The sequence below is a fragment of the Lissotriton vulgaris genome, chromosome 5 (genome assembly GCF_964263255.1).
Source record: "Lissotriton vulgaris chromosome 5, aLisVul1.2, whole genome shotgun sequence".
Lineage (NCBI taxonomy): Eukaryota > Metazoa > Chordata > Amphibia > Caudata > Salamandridae > Lissotriton > Lissotriton vulgaris.
The window spans coordinates 838,078,119-838,105,695 of record NC_141693.1 but is presented as its reverse complement, the minus strand read 5'-3'; the positions used below and the strand labels follow the sequence as shown (position 1 = coordinate 838,105,695).

The 27,577-nt window shown below is 44.8% G+C and overlaps 1 protein-coding gene across 4 annotated transcripts in view; it reads right to left on the bottom strand.

The window, feature by feature from the left end:
* Positions 1–27,577, bottom strand: part of PDLIM1 (PDZ and LIM domain 1) — a 366,558-nt gene that overhangs the window by 95,128 nt on the left and 243,853 nt on the right. For 2 of the 4 annotated variants that reach the window (XM_086922376.1, XM_086922377.1), the window contains exons 4-5: positions 13,536–13,606; positions 8,707–9,015 (exon numbers count right to left, since the gene is read on the bottom strand). In XM_086922376.1, the coding sequence (XP_086778502.1) occupies positions 8,707–9,015; positions 13,536–13,606 (380 nt within the window). Of the gene's footprint in view, positions 1–8,706; positions 9,016–13,535; positions 13,607–13,855; positions 14,053–27,577 lie in introns of all 4 variants that reach the window. The other 2 variants (XM_086922379.1, XM_086922378.1) reach the window with 1 other exon arrangement.

Here is a 27,577-nt window from a genome sequence, read left to right as displayed (position 1 = left end):
GGCGCCCGCCACCAAGGCCTTCATGACGGAGCTGTTCACCTCTATCAAGGAGGATATTTCTGAGCTTCGCTCCCAGCTGGCGTCGGATCTCCGGGAGGTGAGGAGAGATGTTGATGGAATTGGTGAACGGGTGGCGACCCTGGAAGATCACGATTTGAGTGTGGCAAATGATGTGCACCAACTACAACAGGACGTTATTCGCCTTACGGAACAGAATTTGGATCTGCAGGCCCACGCGGAGGACTTGGAGAATCGTTCCCGGAGGAACAACATTCGTATTAGGGCGGTCCCATGGGACGGTGAAGCTGGAGACCTGCGAGAGTATGCCCAGGCTCTGTTCTTACAGATCTTGGACGAGGAGGACGTGCAGGAAATTAAAATGGACAGGGTACACAGAGTCGGTCTGCCTAGACGAGGGGGTGGCCCTCCCCCAGACATCCTCGCCCGTGTACATGACTTTCAAACGAAGGAGCGTATCCTACGGAAGGCTAGAGCCATCTCCTCCTTACAATTCAGGGACCACCGCCAGCAGCTCTACCAGGACTTGGCGGCATCGACGCTCCAGAAGAGGAGAGAATTCCGTCCGGTAACTGCTTTCTTGCGGGAGCGCAGCATCTCGTACTCCTGGGGGCACCCCTTCCGTATAATATTCCGATGGCAAAACAGGCTGGCACAAATCCGCTCCCTGCAGGTCGCGAAGGATCTTCTGGGCCTGGAGGACGTTCCTCCCTCTCAGGCGGCACATCCCTCCCCGTCGAGGAGACGGCATCGGTCTTCCTCATGGCATCGAATTGGTTCTTCCCTGAACCGGAGGCGTCCGGACCGCACTGCTAGCTTGCAAGAAAGGGGTGCTGCGGTGGCGTCGGTGGCCTCGGCCACATTAGCAGATTCTCAGCAGAGCTCCGGAGCAGCGTGATCCCCGATTTTCTTGATGGTTGGGCACCGGGGGGTCTCTGGCCCTAAGGTCCCGGGGTACTATGGTACTTTTGGAGAAGACACCCCGGACCGTGGCCCTGGGGGTCCCCGAATTGGTGCCCCCACCCCGATTCCAGTCTGATGTGGACCTTGTGACCCGTGGCCCATTGGAACTGCTGAGTGCTTTGTTCAGGTTTAGTGCCTTGAGTTATGTCTTCTTGACACTTTGTTTGCAGGGGGGGGTTGGGTGGTGGGGAGTTCTGGGGGTTGGTACTGCAGGGGGAATGTTGGGGTTGGGGTTGGGGGGAGGGGGGGTGTGGTGGCGACCAAGGATGGTGTGTATGGGATGTTGATGGCACTAGTGGTGTCCTCCTTTGCACTTATTATCTTGTACTGCACTGAGGTCTCTACAATTTTTGCTGTTTGCATGGGGGAGAACTATTTGGGACGCTGGGGAGGGGTGAGTACGGTTCCCCATGGACGGAGAGTGCTTAGGACTTTGCCCTTGATGTCTTTATCCGATTGTTCTCAGTCTACGGAGCTCAACGTGTCATCTTATCAGGGAGGCTCGGAGGTCTGGTGCATTGGAGTTACTGGAGTGTGGGGGTGGACCAGTGTATGGGGGAGGTTGTTGGGAGAGGGGCCTGATCCAGGGGTGTGTAGACTGGTGGCAGGCGGAGGCGGGGGGCCGGGCTCTGGGTATTTTAGCAAACACACAGAACGGAGTCTCATGCCGTCACCATGCCAGTTAGTATAGGTACCTGGAATGTGAAGGGTCTCAACTCCCCGCAGAAAAGCCAGATGCTCTGGAAGTATCTCTCAGATCACCATCTGGATGTAGTTGCCCTCCAGGAGACCCACTTAGCCAGGAGAGATGAACTGAGACTCCGTCATAGAAATTTCCCCCTTATCTATAGGGCGTCAGCACCCACTAAGCATAGAGGGGTGGCCCTCCTATTTCGGGCCTCTCTCCACTTTCAACCCCTGGGGGTGAGCGGTGATAAGGAGGGTCATTGGCTAATGGTGAAGGGGTCATTATATGGCCGCCAGTGTACATTTGTTGTGGTTTATGCTCCGAATGCTGGCCAAAATGGTTTTTTACAATGCTTGATGGACAAGATGGGGGACTTTGTGGAAGGGCACTTGATACTGCTGGGGGACTTCAACATGGTGTGGGACAGGGACTTGGATAGCTCGGGGGCGCGCAGGGCAGATACTGGGGTCTTTTCGGAAGAAACGCAGCGACAAATAGGCGACTTGGGATTGGTGGATAGCTGGCGCTTCGTACACACTCAGACCAAGGATTATACATTCTTTTCTCATGTCCATCGCTCGTACTCCCGCATAGATCACATCTTTGTTAGCCAGGCCCTCAGGGGAGATGTCCGAATGACTGGTATTTTCCCACTCTCATTATCGGATCATAGCTTAGTGGTGCTTGGGTTACATTGGTCTGTAGGGGGGGACGGCTGGCGGAAGTGGTACTTCCCAGCAGCGTTGGTACGGGATGAGGTGTCCTGTAAGGAGCTGCGAAAGGCTATAGGAGATTTTTTTGCTCTTAACCCACCTTCCGATACGTCAGTATATACCACATGGGATGCGTGCAAGGCCTCCATACGGGGTACGTGCCTCGCCCTTAATGCGAATCTTAACAAGCTTCGGCGGAAGGAGAGGGAGGCTCTGGAGTCGGAGCTCGCTACACTGGAGCAGGCGCACAAGTCGAACCCCTCTAGGGTGACCCTCCGCCCGCTTATGGCGGTACGAGGGAAATTGAGAGCCCATTACAACAACCGGGCTGAATTTACCCTCCTACGTCTTAGACGCGTCTCCTACTCCCAGGGGAACAAGGTTGGGCGCCACCTTGCCCGGCAGCTTCAAGATAAACACGAGAGGGATTACATTGGGGGCATACAGGACCAAACAGGATCTGTTCGGTATAAAGATGCAGACAAGGCAGCCATTTTTGGCCGCTTTTACACAGATCTCTACTCGAGCGGCGCCCTGGATCCAGAGGCCCAGTCTGCGTTTTTGGGTGGTCTTCCTATCCCACAGGTCTCCAGGGAATGGAACGATTTGCTGTCTTCCCCCATCTCTAGGGAAGAGGTACTGGACGCCATTAAGGCTCTGAAACTCCACAAGGCCCCGGGTCCTGACGGTTACACAGCCCTGTTTTACAAAACGTTCGCATCAGACATCTGCGATTACCTGGTTTCCCTCTTTAACGCGATGGCATCTGAGGGAAGAACCTCGGACACCATGGCTGAGGCCCTGATTACTATCCTCCCCAAACCGGGGAAGGATCTTACCAAATGCGTATCTTATCGCCCGATAGCGCTCCTCAACCTGGACGCTAAGTTGTACTCATCTATCCTTGCTAGCAGGCTGCAGGATTTGATGCCGGCTCTGGTCCACCCGGACCAGTCCGGGTTTATAAAAGGTCGGCAGACTCACGACAACTTGCGGCGCGTAATCCATCTGATTGAGAAGGCTGAGCGGTTTCGCATACCGGCGGTGTTAGTAGGGCTTGACGCGGAAAAAGCCTTTGATCGCGTTGGCTGGGGCTTTTTACACCGCACGTTGGAAGCCTTCGGGTTTTCACCCCGATTCATAAGAATGCTTGAAGCCAATTACAACAACCCCACCTCTCGGGTGCTGATTAACGGACACAGATCCGGGAGTTTTCACCATTCCCGCGGAACACGTCAGGCTGTCCGCTCTCGCCACTTCTCTTTGCGCTCAGCATAGAACCGTTGGCTTTAGGGATTCGGGAGAACAAACGGATCTTGGGCCTCCCCTTCACGGGTGAGCAACACAAGATTTCGCTCTTCGCTGACGACGTATTACTTTCAGTTCGGGATCCGGCGTTATCGTTACCCCATGTCCATACAGTGCTGTCTGATTTTGAAACGGTGGCGGGGTTCAAAGTCAACTTCGATAAATCATATATTCTGAACTTAACCCTACCGCTCGAAGAGGTGCACCGGATTCGGTCGCTTACCCCACTCTCGTGGTCGACCTCATCCCTGTTATATCTGGGCGTTCGGCTGACCTCTACCCTGGGCGCGCTGTTTCAGGCCAACTTCCCTCCGATGCTGGCGGCGATACGTGCGGAATTGGAGAGATGGAAACCGAAATATATCTTGTGGTTGGGTAGGATTCATGCGCTTAAAATGGTCCTCCTACCTAAACTCCTATACCTCTTCCAGGCACTGCCCATTCCGATAGGGGTGGATTATTTCCGCCGGCTTAAGACCTTGATGTTGAAATATGTCTGGCAAGGCGGTCGGGCGCGACTTTCGTATGCGGTTCTCCGACGTCCACGAATGGAGGGAGGGGTGGGGTTCCCGGACATGCACTTGTATTATAAGGCTGCCCAATTAAGAGTAATGGTGGAATGGTCCCAACAGCTTTCAGAGAAGCACTGGCTCCATATGGATCGGAGTGTGGCGGGACAATCCATTTGGGATCTAGCCTGGAAACCCAAGGTGGACCGGCCCAGAAACGCGTATATTAGCACCCCCACCAGCACGGTGTTGAAGGTCTGGGACACGGTCAGTGGCGATGATCGATGGACCACATTCCCGTCCCCATTTACCCCTATCCATTTCAACCCGGCCTTCCCTCCGGCATTGACGGATGGACCCTTTGGTGTCTGGAGAGAGGGTGGCTGTAGGGCCCATACCCACCTGTTTCACGGTACAACGCCTCTTACTTTCCATAATTGTATGCGGGACTATGGTGTTATGCCTACTGAGCGCTTTCGTCATCTTCAGCTCCTCCATTGGGCGACGTCCCCTGGAGTGGTGGATGCCGCTACTAGACCATTGACGAAGTTTGAAACCTTTATTCTTCGCACATCCACCATGAAGGGGAAGATCTCCTTTCTGTATGGGTTGCTACTAGACACTAGTGTCCCCTCGACCTCGATATATGGACCACTGGGAGAGTACACTTGGGAGGGACATTTCCGGCAACGAATGGAGGAGCTTATGGCGGGATGTGGCGGCACATAACCATTCTACTGATCTTAGAGAGGCTCATATGAAGCTTATATTTGATTGGTATCTGTATCCGTCCAAGTTACATCGGATATTCCCAACGACCTCAGATAAGTGTTGGCGAGGCTGCGGGATGTTGGGTGACTTCAGCCACATCTGGTGGGACTGCCCCACCATCCGGCCATTCTGGTCCGAAATCCTCTCCCACATCAAGGATGTGCTGGGTTACCCACTCCCGGACTCAATGGACTTTGTCCTGTTGGGACTCAGGGATCCGCAGCTTGAACATCAAATGAGAGCTGATAAGCGCATTATGTGGCTGTGCCTGGGGGCGGCCAAACTAACTTTGGCAGCCGCTTGGAAAAGCCCGACAGCTCCGGCCATTTCTTTATGGCACGCACGGCTATGGCGACTACTGAGTATGGAGCGACTTTCAGATATCTTTATGGGGAAATTTAAAAACTTCATGTTCAATTGGGGACCCTTGGTTAGGTTTTTGTCACGAGGTTTGCCTTCGGCAGTTTGCCCTTCAGCGCTTCGTGCGCTACACCTCTTTCAAATTTAATCACCTGTCTGTATGATGATGTTCTGAGTGCTTGATGGTCGCCACCACTGGGGGCGGGGCGGGGGGTGGGGGGGGAAATGGGGGGGGGCGGGTGTTGAGTTGGGATTGTTGTTCTTCTTTTAGTTGCGACACGAATCACTTCTGCAGGCGGACGGCCTGGCCTTTCTCTATGATTGTGATCATGATTGGGACACCCTTTTACTTCTGAGAACTTTGCACTAGCCACTGAGACATGGGTGCGCCTCCCGAGCAATGTAGACTGGAGTACCATCTCACTTGCATTGCTTTTGACATTGCTGGTTGCCGTCCCTTTTGATGTACTTTTGGGCTTCTTCTTTGCAGTAATGTTCTTCAGCACCCCCTGTGTGGGGTTATATGGCGGAATGTCGCCTGTTCCTTTATTCTCCTTCTCCTTCTTTTCTTGTCCCCTTTTTTCCTCTCTTTTTTCTACAAAAAACCTTGCAAAATACAAATAAAAATTTTACAAAAAAAAACCTAGAAATTCACTGAAAAACAAAAGTTTAAAGTGATGTGGATGGTAATAATATCTTACTTTGCATTAAAGAAAAAATCAGAAATTCACAGGGAAGGCTATAGTAAGGGGAAAAAGTCACTTATTAAACAAAATAAAAACCAATGAAATTCAACAGTTATAGTTATTTCAAGAAAGTATAACTCACACCCTAGCAATGCACTGCTTATGACCTCACATATTACAACACTCACAAAATCTTCTGTGACATCATTGATAACATTACTGATGACAACTGAACTGACATCATTGACTGAAACACTGCATGATGGGGGAGCTAGTGCAGGTAACCTTAAAGATAAACGATTTTTAGTTTCTACAGTATTACATGCCTTTACTTCAAATGAAAACACTGTTGTGACTGTGCAATAACTACAAAAACATAAAGTAGCATTCATTGGAGCATGAACAGTAACATGGCTGAAAAAGAGTCCCTACACCTGTCCAACTACTCGGCCACATTCAGTGCACTCAGAGCTGCAGAGGTCTGGGACCTCACAGAAGCCTTTGTCAGGTACAACTTAATAAACGCCTGCGCTGTATATCCCCAATAGATGGTGGTTACTGGGAGGGTTGGAAGAGGCAATGTAGGCTATCACTGGTAAAACTTAGCAACCAACGAGGAAGAGGAAAGTGTTGATCCAGTAAAAGGTTTCATCGCTATTACAGAGATTTTCAATTTTTCTCTCAGAACACATCAGGCATTTCCTTTTATATTTCAAGACTAAAATGAACATTTCCGACTGATAAATAGATCCAAGATCTGCAAACATGGATTCAAAAGTCGTATTTCCGGGCAAAGGCTAGAAAAGAAACCCAAGGGTCTTTCTCCTCTCCCTGAGACGTATCTATATTGTGGGATGAATTCAGAGGACTCCAGCACTAACGAAGCTGGGATTTGTTCTTCTGTAGATGTCTCTGGTAACAAAAAGTGTACTATATGTTGCTGAGTTCTTGAAACCAAGAAGCTCTGGCAAATGCTCTTTCCTTTTACCCTATCCCCTAGTTGCCTTGTGTTACTTTGGGATAGGGAAAGAGAGTGCTGTGAGGAAGTTCTCAGTACTGGAGAAGGTACCAGATGAGAAACAATTAGGCTATGTTCCCAGGATAATGCTTTGTAACCAGGTCAGAAGGAGGTGATGCTCTTTAGAAGGAACAGATGATGAACGCATCACCTACCAGAAAACAAGCATCAACAGCGTTGGTTAGGGGCCCTGCATGGAACAGGGTTTGAGTGATCAAGCTGCAAATGCCGGGGGTGGGTGCATCGGAAGACCAGTGAAGGAATACGGCCATTTTATATGATTTGTTGTAGCAGTTAACTTACAAAAGTGCAGCAACATTGATCAGCTTATTTTTTATTTTGAAGAAAGGGTACCCATGCCTGACATTCAATTGATTAGGAGTGAAGAAGCCATCTAGTGATGAAGAATATTCATCTTCTCTCACTGTCAAGGGCATGGATGAATCGATTCCTATAGATGAAGACAATCGATTGTGGGTTACTTAATGATTAAACCACAAGGATGAAAACATAATTGGCAGATCATGAAAAGATTCAAGATGCACTCACTTTTGTGATCTTCATTTACATTCTTGCAGTTTGTGGTGGTACTCTGTGTGGGTGTGGGCTTAGCTTCATAAATTGCAGCTTTCCTTGGAATTAGCGGACTGCTCCGCACCATGCTCATTCCACTCGCTTATCCCTAATTTGCTGTGGTGTCTTTCATCCCTTGTGCCCCATTATTCCTTGCAGAGTGCCATGTATGTTTTCTGCTCTTTCTCCTTCTTTCCTTGTGCTTGCTCCTATTCTCCCTTGGGTCATTTACTGCGCATGCTCACATTCGGTGTGGTGTCCATGATTCCTTGTGTTCACTGGTATTATCTCCTTTATCATTGTGGTCCGTCCGGTTCCCTTTTCTCATCACTTGTCCTTTATCTTATTATACGTGGCCTCTCTCTATTCATTGTTTATCTCATGAATTGGACTTTTGTATATTTCTCATTCCTTGCACTCCTTTCTCTGGCGTCTCCTATTGATCCCACTGTTGACAATTCTTCATGGGGCTGTTGTCGTTCCAGTGTTCTCTTACACAGTCCTTGTGCTTTGGACATCCCAGCCACTGCTTAAGGGAGATGGGTGAAGCTAGAAAAGTCGCCCATGTGAGGCAGATTCAGCTCCATACCAATCAAAGCGGAGCAAGAGGATACCGTTATGCAGTAATCGAGGAGTAACTGACAGAACTGAGTCACCTACAGGAGGTACTGGCAATACATCTCTTCTAATTAAAAACATTTTAAGTTCAAAAAGCAAAGCACCACCTCTCTACGCAATAGCTTCAGTTTCCAACAGCTCGTGACAAGAAAAATCTGGATAAAAGAAATGGCTAACTTACCTCAAGGACCTATAGTACCTGCAAGTTTTGTTAAATAGGCCATCTTTAAAAATTGGTAAGTTGAAATTATGTAACATGCAACCAGCATGCATTAACAAAAGGATGGATATTTACACTGGTTATTAAATACTGCAGGCAGTCATGCATTACCAATTCGATTGTGACGTATGCAATTGGATCTTTTATGATGAAGTGCCACAATAGTGCAAGCAAAGGGCAGGTGGGAATGTACAGTGGCACACAATAAAACTGTGTTTCACACTGATGCAGAGTGGACCACATACATAGAGGAATTATTACCTGATCAAGGCTGGGTTAATGGTAGATATTTGTCCCTGCAAAGTATCCATAATGTTTTCCTGTGAGTACATCTGCAAGGGGGAGTTAAATTGCGCGTGCAACACTTTCAGTCCTGGCACGTCCACCTCCACAGGGCTGTTAGGGCAGTATTGAGCTGCTTGTTTTAACTCCTCTGGGCCAACTCTCACTTGACTTGGAATAGAGGATGTGCTGTGCCTCCTTTGCAAAGAAAGCGAGGTGGGACGCGACTGCAGCGGATTATAGACTGATGCAAGGGGAGCCTTAAACACACCAGTAGGAGAGAAAAGACTATAGTATCAGGTTTAGAGATTAGAGTTAGATTATTAAAGAGTTGAAAGAAATAGGAGTTGAAAGGAAATAGGAGAGAAGAAAACGATATTAATAGAGGAAAAATAGGAATTAAATATGAATACATTAAAAATGTGCAAAAGCTTTAAAATGAAGACGTTACTTCTAATAAAGTGAGATACACTTGCAAACGTGAGCCGTACATCCAAGATTATACTAACATAGTAGGGATATGTTGACAATTTAGTCAAAAACAATTGATAATGCGCAGTATAATACAGGGAATCAATGCATCAGACTTGGCATTAAGGATGAAAGGAAAGGTTAGAATATATAGTCCGATTCACAAACCCATTTGTGCAAATAAATTCAACTTGTGTGCACAAATGCCTCTTTTTTTAGTGTAAAGCCAGATTTGCAAATCAAATACTCACATTTACACTAGTAAACAGATGTATTCAAACACGCATTTTTTAGAGTGAGTAAATCTTCTAGTGGTGTTTTGTTAATGTTCCACAGCGGGAATGCGCTAGCAAATTTAAGCACACTGCCAACACACTTGCTAGATGGGGGAAAGACAGATTCACAATTCTCAAGGTTTACATCTAAATCAGTTTCCAAGATGGAAAACGAAAAGGGAGTACCCTCAAACTTGCTAAATGTGTGGGTTTCAGGAGAAGGGATACGTCCATGGAATAAAAAAAATTCTAGACGGAAAAGAAAAGTTTAAAAAAAAAATTAACTGATACAATATATTTTCAAATGTGTAAATGTACAAAAAGTATATTTGGCTAGAAAAAGGAAGTGGGTGGTGCACTGCTGGTTTCAGTGAAGTTTTGGAGATTTTTAAAGAGTATGGGTGCACTCGTGGGTGGTGTTTCCGTCAGAACACCAATGAATCATAGGAACTAGTAGTGTACGCATGAATAAATAGTACTTGGATTAGAACTTTTGAATCACTTGATTGATCACCCACGGAGTGCCTCATCTGGGGATTTATTAGCATATTCATGCGTACACTACTAGTTCCACAAAGTATATTTGCACATACAAAAATACCTTCATATAGTCTTAAGGAGGAATTCAAAAACGTTTTCCAGAAGTACTCGTGAAATTGCAACAGTTGCATCTTCATAGGGGTACTCCTCAAAGCATTTTAGAAATCTTAAAAATTTAGAGATTTAATAGACACATAAAAGGACCTTACGATATTAAATATCGTTTTTTGTGTGAATCTGGTCCATAATGATATTTTAACACCTTTACCCATAATATTACGTTGCAGTGTCTTTCTCCAGCATCAAGTGGTATAACATACCAGACTACTGCTCTAGTCCCAATGCAATGCAAACATTTAAAAATACCTTATTGATAGAAGCAAACATTGAATTAAAAAAAAGGCTTTTGTTATGCAAAAAAACGGAAAAATGTTGTGCTGGCAATATAAAATCACTCAGTCCCACCCTATTCAACGTATACATGAGCCCCCTCGCGGCCATCGCCCGCCAACACAACCTCAACATCATCTCTTACGCGGACGACACTCAACTGATCCTATCTCTCACCAAGGACCCCAGCACCGCCAAAACTAACCTTCACGAAGGAATGAAAGAAGTCGCCGAATGGATGAAACAAAGCCGACTGAAACTGAATTCAGACAAAACAGAAGTCCTCATCTTAGGTAAATCCCCCTCTGCATGGGACAACTCCTGGTGGCCGGAAGCCCTCGGAAATGCACCCATCCCGACAGACCACGCACGGAACCTTGGCGTCATCCTGGATTCTTCACTATCAATGAACAGACAAGTCAGCGCCGTATCCTCTTCCTGCTTTAACATTCTTCGCATGCTCAGAAAAACATTTCGCTGGATCCCCACCGAAACAAGGAAAACAGTCACCCATGCTCTGGTCACGAGCCTACTGGACTACGGAAACACCCTCTACGCAGGTACCACCGCTAAACTCCAGAAGAAACTACAACGAATCCAAAACGCCTCAGCCAGGCTCATATTAGACATCCCACGCAACGAACACATCTCTGGTCACCTTAAAGATCTCCACTGGCTACCCGTCAATAAGAGGATTACTTTCCGACTGCTCACCCACGCACACAAATCACTCTACGACATCGGACCAGATTGCCTCAACTCTCGACTGTCCTTCTACTCCCCCTCCCGCCAACTACGCTCTTCCAGCCAAGCCTTCGCCACTGTACCTCGCATCAACAAGACCACCATGGGAGGCAGATCCTTCTCTTACCTGGCTGCCAAAACATGGAACTCACTCCCCGCTTACCTTCGCCTCACCCAGAATCACCTAGCGTTCAGAAAGCAGCTTAAAACGTGGATATTTGACAAATAATCCTCCTCCCCTTCCTAAGCGCCTTGAAACCCTCTGGGTATGTAGTGCGCTATATAAATTTTATGACTTGACTTGACTAGTGCGGCAGACAGAGCTAGAGTCTGTATACCTACACCACAAATTCCACAGCAAGGTACAACCCCAAAAGAATGTTCAGATTTTGCCCACGTCACCCTGCCGGGAGACTCGTAACAGAGGCATCTTTACACACCAAGTCAATTATTGGACCAGACTCTCGGAGGATGACCCACTATTTGATGATGACCCACAAATCTGACTGCAAGATACTAAAACTGAGATATTTATTTTCTGGTTAAACACTGTTTGGAGTAAATGTCTAACTGTTTCTCATACAACCATAAATGTTGGTATATATCCATGACTTTTCCCTGAAAAAAATACTAATTACAACACTGGTTCTAGTTTTAATAGTAACTGATAACTTCTAGATTATTTTATGAATTGAGTCATTTGAGCATTTATCCTTGAAGTCGATGGCTTGATGGCCCAGAAACAAGTTGCCAGCTGCTCTGTTGTAAAACATCTAGTCACACCAAGAATCCTGTTTAGGCCCTCAGCATTTGAGGGCTTAGACATGGATAAGAGGACTAGAAGCATAATCTCCCTGCACGTGTCCTCCAGTATCCTACACTCACATAAGCCTACAGTATTAGATCTAGAAAATCCCCATTCAGTTGCTAGACAGCAGTCATCCGTTTCTTTGTTCGAAGTTACCAAGACACCAGGGATGCAGAAGGCAACTTAGAACTCAATTCTTAACTAAACTCTCTTCCATTTAGAGTTTCCTGTCCATAATTCTTATGACAGGGAACCAATAGGAAAGACACTTTCAGCTAATGGTGCGTTGTTGTACCGTCAATTTAAACAAAAACCCTGACTAAGCTTCAAAGCCCTGACAAGCAGGACTGAAAACCACTATACGACAACTTGAAAGGTAAGACTACTCCTTTAATGACAGGGAAAGCTCTCCAATGGCCACAGAAACAGAACATCGATGCTGCACTCCCCACAAAGCGAGGGAGTCAAAACGTTGACTATTAAGCCAGGAGCCAACAGCTTCAATCCCAACTTATCGACTTCACAGAATTGTAGGAACCTGGTAAATCAATGCAACTCATTGTTACTAAGTTCCCTTCTCTGCCAAAATTCAAAATTGGAAGCAATGAGAAATGGATGTAGCATCTGTATTTAACACCATCATTGCTGCAGCAATTCCCCTGCTGTGCTGAAGAACTCAGAAAACAATGCAATCATGACGAGCTGAGCTCGTCATGAGCGTATGAGAGGTGTACCTCATGACGAGCTGAGCTCGTCATGAGCATCGAAGGGGTTAAGGGAGTCTCCACTCGTTCATGACTTTTTTTAGTTACATAAACTTAAGATCGCTTGACATTAGCTTGTACTCTTCTCTATTTTATTTACTGTTTCAAGTGCTGTCATATAACCAATAGACCACATTGTTTAAATTAAATTACTCTCCTACATGGAAAGATCCTGATGCCAATCCAGAGAGCGCATCAATTTACTATTCCATAAATAAAGAGAAAATGGGAACCTGCCCCATTTCTCGGCTCTGGAGTGCATTTATATGTTAACAGACAGCCTGGGGCTGGGATTCCCTATTCAAGGTCAGGGGTTGGTAAAAAAGCAGAGGTTTGAAAACATTTGCTTTTAGAGGTAGAGGGGATATCAGCCCCAACCGTTCGCATGTGCATATGTATTAACCTCTTGGCAGCTATGGAACGTCCAGCTCCAGTGCTGAACGTTCCATTGCGCAGGTAAGGTTCGAATGTCCAACGGCCGACGGCAGCACTTCTGAGGTAGTGGTGCCGTCGGCCGTTGGAATAGGCGCAGCACCTAAGAGGTTAAAAAGTTGCCGATGTTCAGGGGATCAGGTTGAAGCTCGGTTTTCTGGCTGAAAACATAGCATGTACATTTCTGCCTTCCCTTGCATGCCTCTCATACTGATATGGTTAAAATGTCGCCATCGGTCGGAAATGAACTGGAATGTTAAAAAATATATAAATGTTTAAATGCACTTAGAATTGTATTCCCTGTATTGTGCTACGCATTAAAGCTTTACTTGAGAAGCCAGTTAAACATAAATCTACAAAGAGCTATAAGTGATGTATAGGCACCTGTTTACACCTGGTGGTGATTTTAAAGGCTGGTATGTCATGCTGAAAGCACGTTGAAATTGGACTGGTCTCTGGTGAACAAAAAGACAAATTGTTAATTTTACTTTCTTCTGTAGAATTAGCACCAATAAATAAGTTAGTGGGAAGGCAAACAAAACCAGACAAGGAAAAGTTAGACATTAAGATAGTTGAGTACAATGACATTTCATATTTCGTTGACTTATAGAGCTACTCAACCCTCATGACTGAGTCGCTAAAAGAACAGGCCATCTACATCCAGTTCCATTGCTCGTGGGCATGAAGACGCAGTCTGTACTTACGCTTTGCTTGGCTCCTGCGCAACGGCTGCCGTCTTGGACTCCATGGCACTGTTGAAGGTCTGGATGTTCTCGGAGGAGTAAAGTCCTGCCGGATTGTTGTACTGTGCAGTTATCACTTTGGGGGATGAGCTGGAAGCAGTGGCAGCATTGAACGGCATAGCGCTTCGGTTATGTGCAGTTCCTATTTGTTTTAAATCCTGCATGCAAGGGGATCAGAAGGAAAATCAGATGTGTCGAAGGCATGCACGCGTGTTGTGACAGCCACATTTCATGCAATGTTCAATTACATCCCGACATTGAGGTGAATGTTAATGAGTGCCGTTGTAATTCAGAATAGAAGGCTTGCGCAACTTTTGTCTCACACAATTCATATCTAGCAAATTACGTGCAATCCGCATTGCCACTGGAATTATTTCATTACAAGAAAAGCTTTACAAATATGGAAACCACTATGGAGAAAAGTTGCTGCAAATAAATACCTTTACAGAGAAGCAAGTTCAGAAAAACCACAAATGTATCTTGCAAACTGTCGAAAAAAGGGACCCGAGCCAACAAAATCCTTTAAACTGGTACTTTGTTTCATCCACCCTATCCTAAGCTTTCCTAATCCTAACACTTTGCCTAGCCATAAACCCAACTCTAAATTGAAGCCTAAAAAATGATATGCCACTTTTCTAACTATATATATAATTTATACAAATGTCACCCTTTCATGCGTATATTTAAGGATGTGTTTGAAAATAAATATTTCAACAAAGTTACCAAAATGTTAACTGTTATAACTTACATTTATTTTATTTTTTTGTTTTCGAATTTTTTAAGTAATGGTTTCTCTGTAAAGGTATTGTATTTTCTGGTTTCTTTGTAATGACATCATTGGTGAACAATAGTAGGAAAAGTCCATGACCAGTACACGTTGGTCAATGATGCTATTCGAGTGTGGTCCCAAATACACTCCATGCGCAGTGAGCGGCAGTATGTAGCTACATGGCAACGCGAAGAACTACATACATTGTGAAGTGAGTCAACTTTATCATAAAAGCAGCAGCAACTTTGTGAAATTAGAAGGAAGACAAAGAGCGACTGTAGTTGAGGGAAGAGAAATGAAATGTAGAAATATGCCCCAATTATATATTCGAGGAATCCTAGAGGCAGTGTTGGAAAAAAACACAGGTCACTCAATATTTACATTTACAGTAAAGAGGTGGACTGTGGTTGCAGCCTTTTTTGTCGCCGGTAAACGGTTGAATATAATGACGTTTTCCGCCAGCTGTTGCAAAGGTGGCCAAAGAGGACCACGAACATTTCCCTTAAAGGCATCCTTCAATGAACATGAGATCTGTCCCCTGGCAATGCTGTCAGTGCTATCATTGTGCCCTGACGTCAGCGCCCAGGCAGCCTGCCCCCAGAAACAACCTTGGGAACGGAAATGAGTACACAGCGGAAAAGCAAACAGTCCCAATGTTTACATTTGCCATTTACTTTGAGCCAACATGCTCAATGCGTTTTCTCGCGCTCCATAATTTCCAGCCAACATTGTTTTCGAATAAATAGAGTACCTGGACTTCATGTGGGTTTCTAATTCAAATGTGCTTACCCCCGATAGGTGTGTGCTTACCCCCGTTAAGTTTGAAAAGCACTTTGAATGAGCCTATGTGAGTGTGTGCCCTCCACCATGACACCTCCTAAATGACAGTGAGTGTCATAAGATTCTAGGAATCATCCGGCCGAAAGGGGGAGCCCTGGTGTCAAGGCCCACGTTATCAATTCACCCACCCAAATCACTCACCCAGTGTGTCTGCTCCTCCCTCAGTGGCATTGATGATGCGCCTGGACACCTACACACACTCACCCATCCACGTCACCTCCCACACACAAACACACACACACCCCCTCTTTCATGTCTGGAACTCATAGGAGGCAGACAGGTGACAGTGTTTGTCGCAATGACTGCAGAGAGGGTTGAAATGTTGGTGTTAACCCCTCCCATGCTGGTGACGAACCCCAGCCGTCACGCCCCGCGGTGGCGTGTGCTGATGACGGCTGGGGTTCGTCACGGCCCCGCCCTGTTCTTTTGTTTACCGCACAGCGGTAAAATCGCGTGCCGCAGCAAAGGGGTTAAATCACTCGCTGCTGCAAGGTTTTTATTTACATTTGTACTTGCCTCTTCTAACGGCAGATTGTGTTTACAGAATGTTAATATATACTTGTTTTCAGCTGACCTGGCAGGATCACTGTTGCAGCCGCGTAAATCAGTTTCGCCAACTACATCGTGGTTTCTCATCAGCATGTCCAACAAGCTCAACATAGTTCAAGGCAAAAAACAATAATGCCTCCAGTGCAGCTAAAGGCAGGGGTGGAGCTACGAACAGGACACTAGCATCAGGGCCCAGGGGTGTAAGCTTTCCTCTCCAGACCAATAATGGCTAGGTTTTACTACTCAGAGGTTGGGCCATCTCCTTGATTGCATTAGGACCCATGACATCCTTGCCGTAGCACACTGAAGACCAACTGATAAGGGTTGGACACATGTTAAGCAAAGCATTTGAAGGGACGTGGCTACCTGACTGGATCTTTTATCCCACAGCTCATTTACTATTGTTTATTGTTCAGTCTGATATAGGACTATAGAGCAGAGGTCTTTAAACTTTTTGATACCGAGACCCCCTTTTTAAAAACATTTTTTAGACCCAAGGACCCCCTTCTGACAGAAATTTCTAGAACCTGGTACTCCTCACCCTAGACAACCATAAAAAAAACCCCAATTACCACAACAAATCATTTTTATGGTGAGGAAATAATATTAAACAGTGTTTAGAAAACCTAAGGTCAGTGAGTATGGGGGTGTAGTTAAATGTGGAGCTAAAAAACGAAGGGCCTCGTTTATTAGGAATCAGCGTAGGGCAGTGCTGCAAGTCTTGCGGCGCTGCCCTATGCCAATGTGAAAGGGCAGGAATGCACCATATTTATGAAACACGGTGCATTCTCATCTTTTTCCCTTGCATTGGCGCAGAAATTGCTGCCTTGCACCAACATAGGCAGGGTTGTTTCAGTACAGGAAGGGGCACCTTTCTTCACAAAAACAATCCAGAGAGGTTTTCCTCTTTCTACGCGAGCTGCAGAACGCAGCGCACATGAAAAGAGGAAAAACGCAGAGAAAAGAAAACATTTCTCCACGTTACGTTTCCACTGGGGAGGCGTCTGTTTTTGGAGCTGCCCCAGGATTACGTGAAATTGTAAATATGGGGTAGCATCAAAATCCATGGTTTTTGCGTGGGAACTCCACGGAAAGTCCATGGGACACCTCCTTGACGCAGAATAAGGCAACGCAGTGGCTTGCTCTGCTATGTCTTACTCAATATCTATGAGGCCATGCAAAGCCATGCAGGGTGACTTTGCGTCACCGCATAGGTATGATTGAGACGCTTGTGCCACTGGAGCATCAGAAAAAGTGATGCTTTGGTGATGTAAGCCTCTCATAAATAAGCACCAAAACATTCTGTAGGTCTTTCACCATTAGCTATCTACATATAAAATAATGGGCAGCATAAATGAAAAATAAATAAAAAGGTTTTTAATCAGTGGGAAATGCACTTAAGTACATTATGAAACTTATATTAGTAAATGCACTCAAGAGGTCTGTGTGTAACCAGAGAGCCACAGAATTAAATCTGGATTGGTGCAGTGGATAATAGTGATGTGTATTTTTACTGCAATAAGGTCCCAGCCTGAGACAGAATCACTATGAATATGGATGTCATTATTTTATACTTGCATTACACACAGTGTACAATAGAATGCTGCAAAACATGCAAGTAGTTTTACTATAAAATGGTGCTTCCAAAATGGAGATTTTTGTAATACTAGAGCGTATGTAATGCAATTAATTGTTTTTATATAACGGTCCCATCAACACCTCTTTAGGGGAACAAAGGGGTGTGTAAATGCAGTTAAAATTAAAAGTAAGCACTTCGCAACCCAATTGTTAACTCTTTGCACTTCCACTCAAAGATTAGTTTTTTGTCATCAGAAATCTTAGTTATTTGATCAATTAAAGCCAGAACTGATTTCTCCTTACCCCTGGTGTTGAGCTTCATCCTTGAACACCTGCGCCGGGACACCCTATGGGGTAGCCGTGCGCTATAGAAGAGATCGCACATAACATAACATAACATAACTTAATTCCCCTTATCCTGCAATTTGTTTCAACAGATGCTGACACCTTCCTCTTAGAATTACCCCTTTCAATTAGTTAGTTAGCTTCTGGAAGTTTCTTTATGTAACCAATCTATTTTATGTTTTGTACTTTATACATCAATATATTTTGCATCTTGTTCTTTATAGTATACACATTTAGATTGCATGATGGAATATATATATGCTTATTTGATGAACTGTCTTGATGCTTTAATCATCTGTAAATTTGACCAAAATGTTTACTAAAACCATCATGTTCGCACATCCTCTCTGTAACGTTTTGTGGAGCCAAATTGCTTTCACTGTAATGGAAATCTTGTGCTGATGCTAACTCCGGTCATACACTTTCAGTTGACAATAAAAGCTCCATATGACCAGTAGTGCAACTTCATAGAAGACTACACCAGAGTGTTAAGGTATAGGAAATTGTGCCCATCATAGTCTCTAGGGTACAAAGAAGCATTTCCATAGCTCAGCAACCAAGAGTCCTAGCCATCCATTGCAGAAGTATTATCCCTTAAATTCCACTGCTTTTTCATAGCCCTTGAAGTGCAGACACACAAACATTCACTGCGCTTCACTGGAAGAAACAATTATTTACAGAGAGTATGCAGTGGCTGCAAACTCAGGGGTTCCTTGCAGTTCCCGGCATTTCTCCAACTCCAATTGGATGCAACATTTGACTATGGCCCTCATGATAAGTTTGGTGGATATAAGCATTGGATTTCGGAATTCAGAATCTATGATTCCAGGCAATATCCCTACACACAAATCTGGAGATTATGAATTTTTGCCAGTGGAATGAGGAATAACCATGTGCACATGGAATTACCAGATCTTTTCCTGGTTTCCTTGATTTCAGTGACAAGCCTGCTGACATTTACCACCTGCTCTAAACAGATGATTACTATCAGGGGGGTACTCCAGAACAGGGGAGTAGAGGGGCTTTTGGGGGGAGGGAGAGGCGAGGGGAGTTAGTGACCTAGATGTGGTAGTACTGTCTGGTAATCCCGAGGTGCTGGCGGGGACAGGTGGGGTCTGGGATGGTGACCCCCCCCCCCCCCCCAGGCCCCCCCTGTTGCTCCTGTCCCTCTTCTCCAACGGAGGTTTCATCCAGTGTGGAACCACAGCTGATTAAATAAGGGCTGGGTGTTTTTAGAACAGTAATCTTCGGTCCAGGAACATTAAAGCACTAAGGTGTAGCGAATGGGTATCGCTTCGGGAACACTGCTGTGCCATATTCGTAATGTGGCCAATAGCTGTAGTACATAAGTATTCTCGCTCTTTAACATCCTCCCTACCTTCCAGACTCTAAACGTGCCATCTAAGTGCCAACTCGCTCTCATCACTTAATAGCAGTGCCTTCTGTGGCTTCTAAGTGAAATATAAACAAATAAGTACACGAAAAAACGAATTTCGAAGGGGTTAAAAGGTAATTACTGCCAATGGTCACATATTGTTTTCAATAAGTTTTGGAGGAAGCAGTTTGAAAGAAAGCTATTTTAATGTTGCCGTGAAAGCGCAAACTTGTCCCTTTACTTAACCAATGCATACATGCTTTGGTGGAATCACCAAATAGTGCATTTGGCCATTTACAATAAATGCAATACCTTAAAGCTCAGGAAAAGAAAGTTGGTACAGTCATTGGAAACAAACAAAAAGCAAACACTTTTCATTGCACTGAAAGTATTACAATAATTGTTAAACCTAATGCAAATTTACACTCCCCAGGAAAAGGGGAGCCATTTCCGAGGAGGTAAGACGCATCTCTAAGGAGTCCCCTTATTTTCTGAGGATATTTTAAGGTCAAACAGCTGGCACTTTTCCCTACCACAACATGAGGGGGTTGAAACTCGAAGAGACCAAAGAAAGAACCGAGGACTGCTTTGTGTTTCCTTGACAAATGCAGGAATAGGGAGAACTGGGAGCACAATTCTTTATATCTTCAATTACAAGGAAAAGGAGGTGTTGACCTCTCGCCTCAATATTTCGTGCAGCTCGTGTTTGTGCATATAATACTCCAAGGTCACAGCTGCTGCTGCTATTGTTAGGAAGCCACAGCTCTGGGGTGAGTCACACCTTGGCAAGCTGTACAGGAATGGGTGAGGCGGGTACCTGCAGGCCAGGAAGAGGCAGCACAGCCAGCCGAGGCAGATGTGATCAGCACCAAGGGGTTGTGGTCCGTTTTCCAAACACGCCCGGTCTATTCCTTTGCCCGTGCAGCTGAATACTGTAAGGGACCAGCATTCCAACACTAACACATCTGCACCGGTGTATAATGAATGAGAAACCAACACGTCAAAGGTCACTATAAGCTTAAATATTCTGAGAGCAACTGTAGATAAAGCGGGGCTAGGATCCAGTGGTCACTCCCAGTGCTTTAGAGGGGTTGGTACTGTCTGGTACGGAGTACCAGCACTTATTTATTTTGAGAAGGAGAGTACCAGCACTTCTCAAGAGAAGTGTAATATTTTTAAATGGAGAGTTCTGGCAATTCCCAGACACAAGCGGGTACTCTGGTAGAGTACCTGCACTTCTATTTTTCCATTTCAAGCATTGGTCACTCCATTGCAGCATCAAGTAGAGGTGACCTTGAAAGTGGCTTTCTGTGGTATAATTTACAAAATAGGAAGAACCAATCAGATGCTGCCATGAGATACCGTTACGATACGAGCAGGCGAAGGATAACATCATCTAAAGGGCACCGAAGAGGGTCAAGGCCCAACTCTAGGCACAGTGATAATTAGCTGCATTCTTACAGCTAAGAAATCAGGGAAATAGTAAGTGATAATTGTGCATAGCGCACACTGCATACTAAAAGTTAGCTTTTACAACTGAAATACAAATACACTACCTGGATACCCGATAAATCCAACAACAAAAGCTTTACTTTGAAGACTGGGTCAACCAGTTTCATTACATAAAAATAGGTTTAGTTCCGTATAATCTACGCGCATTAAGCCTAGATTAATTCCTGTTAATTTAAAGCTAGTTTATAAAATTAAACCCCATTTCATCCTAGGGAAAGAACTCGCCTCTGGAATACATTCTTCTCCAGCAATGTGCTCACTTCAGGTAGGTTTATGACTGGGTCAGAACTCAATCCTGTACCCTTAAAATGCCCTAGTTTACTGCCTGGTCTGCATTTGTTCAGTTCCTTACAATTGAACCGATTAAACCTGAATCGTGTACCAGTCTTCCTGAAATAGAGCAACAATTACTAACATAATTACAGATCTAACAGAAACTGTGTTTTATCTAAAGGCCATGTTATGCTGTAGAAATGTAATGGTCTGAAGGCATACAGACCACCTGAATCTATGCAGGTACTTAGATATCCTAGTCCACGGCCATCAACACCCATCTTTAATAGTTCCTAAATGGGCAAGAAGAGAAGAAAAGACTAGAGAAGAGAACTCTGTGAGCTGCACCAGATGAACCGACCATGATGGGGATGCCCAACAAAACATGCAGACCACAAACCAAGCAGTGGACTGCTGCGAATCTCATGTTAAGTGACAAATAATGCTGCTGCTCATCTACAATTTAATGAAAATTTCCAATTTTAGAGCTGGCTACCAAAATTCAAGAGCATTTTTATATTTTCCTAAGTGATATAGCAGCGAATCTCTTCAAGAAACTGTATCTTAAATAAGAATCAGTGAAAATGAAGCATTGCCGGAAAGAGAGATGGGTTCTTCAATATAGAAACCTTACATTAGTGATTATCGGGGTGGTTGAACTGAGTTGCAGTTTGAGAAGTACTTGAAAACGAAAAACGTTACTTACCTGTACTAACAGTTTTGCAGCTTGAAACTATTCAAAATTCACATGCTGTGCATTATTTAGTCATCTGATGGGGCTTTGGAAAACATCTGTCCATATACACCCCACAGCAAATCAATAAAAGTCTTTCACAATTCCAATGTCACCTTCCTTGCTCTACAATGAAAGTTCATACAATCACATAAATTCCTTCGACAACCCTGTGTTCGTTCCTGAAAAATCTTTAGTGAAACTTCATCAGGACTAATTCATTACATCACCCTACAATATTATAATATTCCAAGTATGTACTTCTCATTTTATCCATCCTATTACAACTAACTCAACACTTTGACAACATCAACCTTCTAGACCCCCACCAATCAGGTTTCAGAAAAGGCTACAGCACTGAGACCACAATCCTCAATGTCCTAACGATATTCACAAATCACTCAATATGGACCAATGCTGCTTACTCATTTTCCTTGATTTATTGGCAGCCTTTGACACGGTTGACCATAATCGACTTATTAAGGTCCTTCAAGAAAGGGTAGGTGTGGAGGAGGATGTTCTACAGTGGTTCTCCTCTTTCCTCCACAACCGCACCCAAAGAATAAAAATTAAAAACGTCACGCCTGACATACACCTCGTCAGCAGGGGTGTCGCAAGGATCCGTACTTTCACTACAACTCTTCAACATCTACAAGGAACCCCTCACCAACATACTCAAAACAGTCAACATCCCCCTCAACCTTTATGCAGACAACACTCAGATCTATCTCGAAACCTCCTCGATTGCTGACATCCAGAGACTCAACGACATTCTAAGAGAAGTCCAACACTGGCCAACAATAAATCATCTAAAACTCAACCAAGACAAAACGGAAATCCTCCTTATTTCCAATAAAGAAGAGAACCCCCAAATATTAGAATGGCTAAAAGCTATTGATGCTCTCAACGGAAATCTCACCCTGGCTAACTTTGTAAAATCGCAGGGAATCACCCTAGACCCAAGACTCGACATGGGAAAACACATCAAGAATTCCGCAAAAAAGGTCTTCCTCAACATGAAACTACTCAACAAAATAAATCCATTTATTTCTCACAGAGTCCTCAAACAAGCGACTCAATCGCTAGTGCTGTCCAGACTCGACTAAGGGAACGCAAACCCTCACTGGGACAGCGAAATCCCACTTAGCTCGCCTCAGAACAACTCACAACGCAGCAGCTAGAATGGTCACCGGAGTTAAGAAATTTGACCACATCTCTGTTTAACTGTTTGAGCTCCATTTTTTAAGCCCATTTTTTGTGAACGCCTACAGAATAATACACAGCACATGAATTAAGAATAGGTTCATGCTGCAGAAACGTATGTTATTGTGGAGAAAAGTGAAAATATTCTAGGTGCATTGCATACATTGAATAAACTTACATTCCTACTCATGCAGAACTGTTGCGTAAAATACTTAAGCGATACAACCTCAAACCTTATTATAGGTCATTTGTGCTAAGCTGAAGATTTTGGTCATCAATGACGAGGTGGCAAATGTTATCCTACATTGCTAGGCCTGGTCGACGCCGGGAATCTTTGAAGTTTCAGTTTGAGTCACTAGTAATTAATGGAAGCTAAACTCTGGGAAAAGGGAGTCTAATGGAATACAACATTTGGATTTTAACTCTGGTCCTTTGGCTCATCTCTGGCAACAATGGGAATAGAATCAAAGGCATCACTGCTAAAAATAGAAGGTTACCCAAAATATTCACCACTCAAACAACTAGAATCCCACCTAGCAAGGTTTCTGGAATTCCATTCCTCCAGGTAGTCATATCTTGGTGACCCAGTGTCTGGGCAATGGTATCTGGTTAGGGACACAAACCACAAACAAATGGAGTTCAAGGACACAAGGGCCCAAAATGTTGCCATTCTTTTCAATGGATTGACTGAAATAAAGGTCAACCAGCTGCCACAGTTGAACCCCAAAGGGTTTCTCTGTTGCCTCCGCCACGGCCACAAGGATCTGAAAACAGGACAAGCACAAGTCCTGAGGCATCCTCTGCAATAACTTGCGACACAAAACTGTTTTTTAAGGATCAGATAGTGGCTGTGACTTCACCTGGTAATATTTCCTGAACTTTAAAATGATTGAAAAGATTTCTGAATCGGAGCGTTCTGCTCCAGCGGAGGAACCAGATCTGACTCCACAAATGTTAAGCCAGAATTCCTCCTAGCATCCCTGGGACTGATGAAAAGGGGGTATATGCATGTAGTAGCCAAAGGATGGGCAAGGCACAGCACTGTCGTGTCTTCACATTGACTGGTCATGCAGCAGCTTTATCACTCATGTGTTCTTTTTACTTCCTCTTGGGCAGCTTGCTATAGTGAAATTGAGGCATGCCTGGCCATTGAGTTATCCTCACCATTCCTTCCAGTCAGCCTCATCTGTATCCCACAGTCTATAAATAGCTTTCTTGTCAAGTCCACAGAAAATGTACCCTACGAGTTACAGGACCTGGGCTGAGTCAAATGGTAGAGTAGAAATTCAGCAGAGATTCTAACCCTGGTTTGGTACCTTCTTCCCTAGACTGACGTGTCTGCTCTGTGTCGGATGAAAACGATTACCCTGGTGGTTAAAGTGTGATGCACAACCAATCAATGGGTCTACACATATCAAAGGTCTGTAGCATTTCCAAACCTAGTAGGGTATCCTGTTCTATTGCCGGAGAGATTTTGCAGATTTCTAAGCCCAGAGTTCACATCCAGACCTGTTTTGACTAGTCCAGAATCAGAAGTCTGCAAGTATCAGTCAGGGTGTGGGGAGGGGAACCAACACAGGCTAAACTGAAAGGGATGTAAGCACTCCCACACCCACCAGGTACATAGGCTTTTGGTCGAAGGACAGGAAGGGTGTAAATGCAGGCTTGGATGTCCATGATCACCACCGTTTTCTGCAGCATACAAACAGGGTGGTAGCCACTATTACTCAGAAAATGAACATACTTTGGCTAAATCCTTCAGCTCTGATGTTCATTAAAACTAAAAGCAACATGGAAACATCATGAAGACTCATATGAGTGGCCAATTCACCGTAGGATAAACACAGGGTATCCTGAAGATAGCAAGGGAAGGACATTACAGCATTCCAAATAAGAAATAGAGAGAACTTAAGCCCCAATAGGGGATGCGGAGGTCATCAAAAGACTATACAATGAGAAATATGTGACCCGTTTGTTCAATTTAAGTAGTCAAGTTGTTGAGTATGTACCACTATCTGCCCACCTATGAAGGGCGCTCTTTGAGAAATCAACTATCCAACTGAGAAATGAGTCCTTGTTCATTAATTTGTCCATTGTTTTTTTAGAAGGAAATGGCGTTAAATGGATAAGCACTGAATCGTAAATGTGATTAAAGGGACAGAAACACTGCCTACTTCCTACGAGTTCACATTTAGGTCCACAGTGCATAACCATATTTCGTGACTATAGCAGAAAATGAAGAGCATGACGCTCACTTAGGAAGTTGATTTAGGGATATTACTTTCTACTAGAGAACATAATTTTCCTTCCGTGGAGGTGAACACATTGTACTGCTCCAGACTATTCTTGTGTTTTAAAAAGGTGTGGTCTACCACCTAGTCACGGAGATGAAAGTAAAGAGAAATGAGTTGGACGGAATATCTTTCCTCATCAGCTCCAGGGTGTAACTATATGAGGCCCTTCAACATTGTCCTTGAGAAAGAAAGATAAGTGGGGCCACACGATCGCACTTGGATGTGTGCTCAATGACCTTACAAAAACACATTGCGGAGGAGCAGAGATGGAAGCTTGCTTTGTTGCAGACGATACAAAATCTGTAAATGGATTGATACTTTAGGGCTAAAAGCCAAAAGGTATATGATATTTAGATAAGCTAAAATATTATACTTGGAGGCAGCGAGCTAAATCTGAAGCAGCCAAGTGAAAAGTGGTTCACCGTGCATTTACGTCAAACCCATTGTGAGGAGTAGCCACAGATGGAAGGAGAGGTATCTAAAGTGATCACACAGCTTAAAAATGAAGCAGTTATTAAACTGGGTGACGTCAATTTGGAAAGAGAATGTGACAACATATTGGGGAGCAATGGATTAACTAGTGGTTAAATGGAAAAGCATAAACACCCAAATAGGGGGACTGGGAGATACCAGCTCACATATCACCTCTGAGGCTTGAATTCGAGTATAGTGTGACATTTGGGGTATGGAGGGTGACATCTTCAGGAGAATAATAGAATAAAGAAGGATAAAAATAGAATGGAGCAGCCCAAAGACCGCGGAGAAGAATGATAAATACTTAAAGATGCAGTCCCCTTAAGGAAAGGAGTCACATAGTATTTACATATATCCAGCGGAAAGATACGAAGGTATGAAAGGACATTCAAACTCCTAAAAGGGACATGCATAATGCCGGAACAAACAAAAAAATACAATAAACTAAAACTAGCGATTGGGGAAAGAGACCTGACGTGGTAGAAGGGAGCTTACTAGGGATAACATTAGATAATATTTTTTTACATTATGGGTACAGAATGCATGAAACAGTCTCTGTACAAGTGGAGGAAACAAGAATGGTGAATGACTCAAACATGCAAGGGACGCATATTTGGATGCACTGGAAGTTACTAAGCAAAGATACAAGCAAACGCCATGTAAGAGGGTTGGTGTGCCTAGATTAGGCAAGGAAAAGGGTAAACAGGAATGACCCCCACAGGCTGAAGCGCCTATCAAATCCGAAGTTCCTATTGGTTACCAGTGGGCCCCAAACTCACCCTCCCCTTCATGGAAAACATACAGAAAACTTGGAAGGCAGTGCTTCTGTGATTGGGAACAGCTGCCCCTTCTCAGAATCAATGACCGGAACAGAACACGTGGCATTTATTAGCCTTCGAGGTAGAGGCACATGATACCAGCTTGCTTAAAGTATTTTTACACATATAAGCAAAAAGCCGGAGGGGTTGGCTTCGGGGACAAGCTCTCACAGCCGCTCTCTTACTCCTGCGACTAGATACGAGGGAGTATTCATGCTCGAAATCCTGGGCCTCCTATCGAGAGACTGTCAGCAGGAGGGCCAATCAAGATTGCAGTTTTCTCAAAAATGACATGAGACAGAAAGATTGGATTTGACAATCGAGATACGGACCAGGCAACAGAAAACTGCTGCTAGCAACAAGCAACACCAGCAGAGCTGGAATTGTGCACTGAGCAGTGAAGATGCAACAGGTTGGAAGTTCCGCAATGCTTGTAGTGCGGAAAGTAAATTTGTTTGCAAAGCCCAACCCAGGAGTGTGGTTCCGTTTGTTCGCACATGTAGATAAGGAGTGCGGAAACCTAAGTAACATTGGAAGCAGTACCAGTGGCAACTCTAGGCTCATGGCGGCCCTGGGCAGGGAGCGTAGGTAGGGGGCCCTGGAAGAGGGCGTCCGTGCGGAGGCCAGTGAAGAGGGTGGGGGGGGGGGGGGGGGGGTCAGGGTGTTTGGAAGTGGAACAGAGCCGGAGGCCGCCAAATCCCTGCCAGAGGCCGCCACGCAAATATGTATCCATCCTCAGAGGATTATTATATTAAGGATATATATTGGCATGGTGGCCCCTGGGGTTTGGAGGCCCTGTGCAGGTGCACAGGTTGCATATGCCTAAGGCCGCTCCTGGCAGTACCCTGTAAAGGTTGCAAAATGTATCACTGCCCTAAAGTCACGGCGGACTAAGGCTACCGGAAATACTATTTCGGCCA